Source organism: Grammomys surdaster, unplaced genomic scaffold (genome assembly GCF_004785775.1).
Source record: "Grammomys surdaster isolate TR1022 unplaced genomic scaffold, NIH_TR_1.0 98, whole genome shotgun sequence".
NCBI classification, from domain to species: domain Eukaryota; kingdom Metazoa; phylum Chordata; class Mammalia; order Rodentia; family Muridae; genus Grammomys; species Grammomys surdaster.
The window spans coordinates 10,649,819-10,657,506 of record NW_021604577.1 but is presented as its reverse complement, the minus strand read 5'-3'; the positions used below and the strand labels follow the sequence as shown (position 1 = coordinate 10,657,506).

Below are 7,688 nucleotides of genomic sequence, written 5' to 3'. Positions count from 1 at the left end.
AGAGTACATGAATATACTGGCTCTGTCGTGTCCCAAAGACAGCTTCACAGCAGCCCTGACTTTGGCTTTGACTATGTTTCTGTTCCCTCTTCCATGATATAAGCCTCATAAATGCCCACTTACAGCTGGACACTCACTTATTCTGTGTATTTTGACCATTTTGTGAGTCTCTTTGTTAACCGCCATCCACCGCGAGAAGCATCTTTAAAGAGGGGCTGGATGCTGCCCTGATCTATGATTACAACATTAAATACTTGGAAGGAGGTTTGAGACAACATCTACTTAGCAAAATAATGGTGTCAGAGTTCAAACAGCAACTGTTTGCCTCTAATCGCAGGCAAATTTATGAAAGCACAAGTCTTAACACTTTCGAATGAAAAGGTCTTGGATGGGGAAGAATTTCAGAGTCACCTTAATTTGTGTAGATCTGGAGTGAATGACTAAAATGAAGTACAAGTCACTGGGTCTAGAGAAGAGCTGAAGTGCATGGGCATTACACTTTATGAAAAAGAGATCTTAGTGTGTAAGATAATGACAGGGTGTAGGGTAGAAACTGGACAAAGAATGTGAGGGCAGAAGGCTTTGACAAGGAATGAACATCAAACATACTGAGGAAATACTAGAAAGTAGAGGAGTGGTTGTGAGAACGTTACTCCTAGCTTCAAAAGGACTCCAAAGACAATGTCACTGTCCTTGACTGGTTTTACTCTGCCATTGGACCAACTTCTGGAGACCACCACCATAGCCAGAGATCAAAGGAAGTTCTTTGTTGTCTGGCTTGTCAAGAAGTAATGTAACATATGAACAAATAAGGTTCCTTAATTCCCCTCTGATCTATAAAGGAGAATAACAGGGGACAATATTTAAGTAAATGATTTTTTTTTCTTCACATAGGGTATTTAGAGCCCCAGATCCACACTGTCATCTGTTGTATGCTATGTGATAATTATGCATGTTCTAATTTACTGAAAGACTAATATAAGGGCATCCTTCTTTATAACAAAATGTTTATGCATATGCATATACACATTTACACATGCACGTAGCTATGCATGTGTGTATATATGTGCATATGAGTGCTTGTGTGTGTGTGTGTGTGTGTGTGTTCAGTGTACTTACAGGTGAGGCTCCTTTTCAAGTTATAAAGTCAAACAGGACACATTGTACTAGAATAGTTGTCACCATGACTAAGAGATCATATAGTGGAGAAGACATCCACAATGCTAAGAACAAGTAAAACTGGAATATGTAACTGAAGAGTTGAGGAACGTGGTATGAGACATTTACCCATGTAATTGTTAGCTTCTGGGTTAAATTGAAGAATCTTAACAGCTAATTTGAATTCATTTGTGATTTTATTTAACTGTAACTATTTAAAACCATATCCAACATGTGAAATAAGCTCTCTATCAGTTTGTTCCTTCAGTGACACAACATTAAACACATATTTAGAACACAGATTTATATATTGAACTCTCTTAATTTTCTAGGTTATCTTATTATTGGTTATTTGCTAACTTTAAATCAACTCTTAGTACAATCAAGAGTATAAAAATGATTCTAGAAAAATATAGCTCAAGTTTTTTTTTCTACTTTCATTTTCTCCCATGAGTTCATTTCTCTATTTCTCTTCACACAACAACTTTACAACACTTACAAAAATCTCAGCACTCTAACTGAAATATTCTCCAAGGTCTTTGGATTCAACTAGATCGTTTTTTTTAAATTATGCCTTAATTATTTACCACCTGAATGTGTGACTTTTTCTTTAATTATATGCTAACATCTCAAGTCATAACAAGATGCTAGGTTTTCATTTATTATTTCTTTTTTTTACACTGCTAATTCTGTGGAAAGCCACTTCCAGTAGTTTTGCCTGCTAAGACTCTTGTTCAGTTGTAACAATCCCCTGATGCACACACATTGTCATTGTATTCACAATCTATTGAGAAGGAACAGAAATAGCTTGACATTCAAGTGTTCCACCTCTCTGCCCCCATGGATTAAATAGGGCACAAGAATCTAGCATCTTTGGAAGAAGCCAAGCTTCCTTTTGCTTTAACGCACCCAGAGGATTTCAAATCAATACTTAGCATTAAGGTTTTAATTGAGAATTAACATCATCGTAATTGGAAGTGAGGGTCGGCATCTTGATGTCTACAAGGTGGCTTGAAGAGGAAGGTCATTACACTGGAGAACACAAACACTGGAAAGGGAAGACACAAATCATTTGTTTCCTTGGGCAAGGACACACAGTAAACACTTGGATTGGTGGTCAACTGTAATTTGCTTCTGGAGTCAGAAACAGGCAACATTGCACTTAGGATTTATAGCAGAGCACAGTCACAATGACTTTGAAAGCAAAGGATAAACAAATAAAGGGAAACTTCACTGGTTCTGAAGGAGCTAGGTATAAGGACTTTTCCCTCAAAGCACAGAATGTACCCTTGTGTCTTCCCAGTATACCCCATAGCCAGTTGCTGCCCTCAGAATATCATACTCCTAAATAGCACACTTTGTATAAGCCAAACATGAGTTAGTCTAGGTTCTCAGCAATGTTCTATAATTTTCCCGAAAATTTCAAGCTAATGTATTCCTAGCCTGAATAATATAGATATTTCCTTCTCTTTTTGGATGAAAATAAGCCTTCCAAAAATTGTAGTGCGATTTATTTGTTCCCAATACTGGAAATATTCAATCTCTTCTCCAAATTCCCCCAGAACACAGAAAAATGTCTCCTGCCATTTTCCACCCTGTCCCCCAGTACCAGCCCACAGCCTCCACCTCTTCCACTTTCAGGGGATGAGTGTGTCTTTCAAATTTAGCTCCTTAGTGGGATAAAGAGAATTTATGGGAAGGGTAACTTCCACAGTAATCATTGCAAATTCTCTTCTTTCCCCCAATTTTTTGGAACTGAAAAAGTCTACACAAGATGTGAGCACTGAGCTGTTGCCCTAAGTGTGTCCCGATCCAAGAGAGGGCCCAAGTCAGTGAAGGACCCACAGCTCAGCCCCTCAGGCCACAGTCCCCACCCTTCGCTCCAGTGTCAGTGCATTGTGCAGAACTGTGGCTCAAAGAGGTGGCTTCAGCATCGCATTCCACACCCCGTGAGTCCAGAGCTCCCTTCCTTGTCCTGGAGGAAGGGCTTTTGTGAAAGCAGAGCTTGAAAAGCCCCAGCACTGTAATGGTCAAGACTACTAAAACTATTACTGCTATGCTCACAAGTATGAAGACCACCGTGGAGGAGGAGTCGAAAGTCAGAGAAATAGGGGAAGAAGATGTGTAGTTCAGTGTGGGGATCCCATTTCCTGATGGCGTGACAGTGACTTTTGGCTTGGTTTGTGGGGTCTTTTGAACAGTAGGTAAAGTACTCTGTGTTCCCCACTGAAGAATCTCAGGATCAGACATCGCAATACCATCTTGTCCAGTGACCTGCGGCACCTCTCCTGGCTTGTCATAGACCCCACCTGTCCATGTTCTGTTTGTCATAGGACCTGCTGGAGTGACTGATACATTCCTGGTGGGCAACTCGGTCCCCTCGAGGGTTAGCTGTCCTTCCATTTTGGTCTCACAAGAGCGTCTGTCCTTCCCCAGCTCAAAGCCCACAGCACATTCGCAGACGAAGTCTCCCAAGTGGTTTAGGCAGTCAGGGAGCTCCACGCACTTGCCAGCAAGGAGATACCTCCCAGAACAGGGGCAGAGCAGGGTCCCGGGGAAAAGCCCATCCCAGCGTGCGCTTGTCTCTTCCTGGATGCAGGTGGATGAGACGGAGAGGTCCCCGGGACACATCGCACTCACCTCGGTCCCAGGAGGGCTGAAGTCCAGAGAGGAGCTGCTCAGTCTGAAGGGAGCTTGGAAACTCAAGTTAGAGGCGGCTCCCGGGCGAGGCGCAGGGCACAGAGCCTCAAACTGGTACTTGCACAGGTAGCCGTCGGCGCGCAGGTGACAACGCATCTCCTTCCACCCGGCAGGCTCCACTCCCCTGGTGGCCTGGAGCGCAGCGCACTTTCTAACAGTGCAGGAAAGTTGTGGCTCCTCCACCCACGGTAGTGTGCTGTCCTCCGAGTCTTCCGAGTCCGAGTGCAACCAGGAGAAACCCCTCAGAGGCTCTCTTTCCAGGGTGCACCGTGAAACACTGCGCTCCAGAGCCACCCAGAACAGAAGGTCTTTGGAGCCTCCGCCAGGCCCGGGACCTGCACGCAAGAGCAGGAGCACAGCTCGCAGCTCGGAGCCAGAGTGCACGGTGCTGAGAGTCCCGCCACGCAGGCTGCAGGCCTCCTGAGCAGCCCTCCTCTTGATGGTAGCGTGGTGCAGGCTGTAGCAAGCACCCGAGGCCGAACAAGCTGCGCGATCGGCTGTGGGATGCTCGCCATTCCCTGGCCGGGGCCAGAACGCGGGACAGAGGAGGCACAAGGCAAGCGCCGGCCTCATCCTGGAGACTCAGAGCACACAGCTGCTCCCAAGTCCTCTAGCTTGCTGAAGGGCACCCAGCTGTCTCAAGAGTCACCGCCCTCTACAGTCCTTTCTACCACCATGTGTGCCCTCCCCTCCCCTCTCCTGAGCCCTCATCCTTCAACAACCAGAAGTCCCCACCACGCTCCCTTGGCCAACTGCTTTCCCTAGGCCGTGACAGGAAATGTGTCCCAGAGCCCTGCCAGGCTCCGTGTGGCCCTGATTTATTCAGGGGTCAGGAACACAGCTGGCGCCTCAACGCTAGGAACACAAGGGGCCAAGAGGGTCTAATGCCCGGCTTAGATAAGCAGGAGAAAAGAAAATTGCCACTGGGATCAAGTGAGGCTCTTTCCTTGCTCACACTTATCTGGACTTTGGATCTCAGAATACAGTGATGATCGTGGGCAGGAACCATAAGCCCACACCCGCCCATTGTGTTTGTGTCTGGACTGTGGAGTTGGCGTCAGGATAATTTCTAGACTGTTCCAGGCTTCTTCGGGGAAGTTTCCTGCGCCTGGTGTTGGGGGGGGGGAGGGGGAGGAGGATCTGGAGAGGAATGTTCCTACTTCTTTCTAAGCTGGAGACCTCACTGTTAAAACCAGTGGCTTGCTTTCTTTACTATGTTAAAGGAAAGCCAGACATGCAAATTGCCAGTCAAGGGGCTTAGAATTCCTTTGAGCATTTTCAATGGAAAAATAGCTCCTCTGGTCAGCACTTGCCTTAAAAGTTTAATTTGTACTTCTATTTGTTTATTTTTAAGATACCGGTGTAGGCTGATTGGGGCAAATATTTACATCGAGGTGTAAATATTTATATTTACATCATAGTCCTAACTATGGTGATTTCCTCGACACTTCTTGTGCTCAAAAATTCTTCAGCTATTAGGTTACATGCGAATGAGTTCATGGTCTTATAAGGCCGAAGAACATCTGTGTGTGATTTTATCCTTGAACCATGAAATATCACAGTATCTGCCAACATTTATAGAAGAAAAGTGTAAAATGAACATAAAAGAGCAAAAAATCCTTATTTTGAAAATTAAACTATTCTATCGTAATACACATTCGATACTGGAAAATAACATTCTGTAATTTGAGAAATGGTTGAATCAGCTACTCCAGGTTCCATGGCTGTTTTGTTTTCACGTACACACCAGCTGGGTTGGAAGTGGGGGAGGATACAGTACAGAAGGTTTGGGGGGAGAAGTTAAAGTCAGCATTATTGTTAAGTTTTAACCTGGGACAAATGACAGAGGTGCCTATTTAACATATCAAAAGGGACACTGGCTACCAGGTTCTCCCAGCATCCCTTGGACCCTATCTGTAACAGGGCCCTCCTAGCTGGCATACCCTGCCCCCTACCCTGAACTCTCCATCCTAGGGACCTGGGCTGTCCTAATGATCCTGTTACCCACTCTCTTTGTTCTTTTGGCCTCCTGGCTGCTGCACCTTCTCTTCCCTCTCCCCTCCCCTCCTCTTCTCCTCACATGAGTCTAGCTCAAAGTCATGTACACTGGACTCTCCCAGTGGTTCCTGATTCCTGCTAATCTCTCCCACACATCTACAGTAAACCTCCACCATACCTAGGAAGGGGCTCATGTCATATCTTTTTTTAAAAAATTTTTTCATTCAATTATGAATGTTCTTTTATGTTTGTAGCAATTTAGAGAATTTTACATACTTATAATAAAATGTATCATTTGTCTGTCTTGACGCACAGTGGTAAATATCATGTACTTAGACTATGTTTAGCCCTCTTAAAGAGGCAACATGCTCATAAGTGTCTGAAAGCAGAAGGGATATTGCTATCTCTAATGCTTCCCGATGCACTTTTTTACTTGCTTTGTGTGCTGGATTGAACTGTTTCCGTTAACAAGAGGCAAGAAGAGGATGTCAAGATAATGTGTGTATGCTCCTCTCTTGTTTTTGTTATTGCTGTCACATCCTGGAATTCCGTGTATCCCAACGGGAGACAGTAAACATAAAAAATTGTCAGCAAGCTAGACTGCTCTTTCTGACTGAGGAGTTACACAAAGATCTACCCTCTCTGCTTCCCAACTTAAATGACATTCCTCAGTTCTTTCTAATATCTGAGACATGCAAAATGACTTTGGGTTTACAAGGAGTAACTTTGTATCTTATAATAAGAATGAAATACGAAAAATCCAGAAATCTAATTGAGTGAATTTTTACAGGAATTAATCGCATGGATCATTTCTATATGTCTTTGCAATCCCGTGATTGTGAACTGGAAATGTGTCCATGAATTGTAGTGCGTTTTGACAAAAGCCTTTTCAAAACTGAGTAGTCAGTGGAAGTTCTTAGACATTTTGAAAGTCACTTGGCATGAGAAGTGTTTTCTGGACTGAGCAAGACCTCGGATAAATGGAAACTTTATGTGTGTTCTCGTTCTGGCATTCTTGTGGTGGTATATTAAGAGAGGAATAAACTGGCCATAATGACTACATATCATATCTCTGGATTGAAAGCATATAAGAGAAGAATTAGGGGAAAATCATCCAAAAGTAAGATATATATCATTTTAATTACTTATTATCCTACATACAACTAGCATGTTTTGAAATGAATAATATACCTGAAATAATGAACAGAAAGAAAACTTCTATTTTTCAATTGTATGATTATTTACATATTATTGCACCTCCAGCAGAGTTCAAATACTTGAAACAGGTAAATTCTAAGTTCCTGTGTATGTGTAAATTTGTGGGGGGAGGGCATGTATGTGTAATCAAGAGGAATTCCTCCACTCATAACAGAATATTTGTAAAAGACCTTTATTATACTATTGTTTTTATCAACAAAATTAAGAATCCACTAAACTGCCCAGAAACAGAGGATAGATGATGGTATGTTCATTCAACAAATATGATATATTTTATTCTCAGATTAATGAAATAATATTACTTAACCTTAGCAACACAATGTTAAGTGATAAAAAATAAAATATTATACACAGACAACTTTTTATAATCTTAAGTATACAGAATATATACTTTAAATATACATAGAGTTTTTAGGAAAGTAGTTACCACTCAACAAGATTTAAGGAAGAAGATGGATCAAATCTGAGATTGGATGGCAGAAGGAGGATGGATCAGTGAAAGTGCCAAGTGATATACGTCCATGCACTGCTCAGAGCGGACCACATCAAACCAAATGGTTCCAAGTGGGGTTTATTCAGGAGATAGGGCAAAGGTCGGGGGTGAGAAGAAGAGG

At 42.8% G+C, this 7,688-nt stretch overlaps 1 protein-coding gene across 1 annotated transcript; it reads right to left on the bottom strand.

Annotated features, from left to right (window-relative positions):
• Nucleotides 1–1,336: 1,336 nt before the first annotated feature.
• Nucleotides 1,337–4,479, bottom strand: Clec14a (C-type lectin domain containing 14A). The gene has a single exon (XM_028782152.1). The coding sequence runs from the start codon at nucleotides 4,429–4,431 to the stop codon at nucleotides 3,007–3,009; it is 1,425 nt and encodes a 474-aa protein (XP_028637985.1). The 5' UTR covers nucleotides 4,432–4,479; the 3' UTR covers nucleotides 1,337–3,006.
• Nucleotides 4,480–7,688: the final 3,209 nt, after the last annotated feature.

Bases quoted from the DNA above. Each gene is read 5' to 3' on its own strand.
- Clec14a (XM_028782152.1), bottom strand. From the start codon at position 4,431: ATGAGGCCGGCGCTTGCCTTGTGCCTCCTCTGTCCCGCGTTCTGGCCC.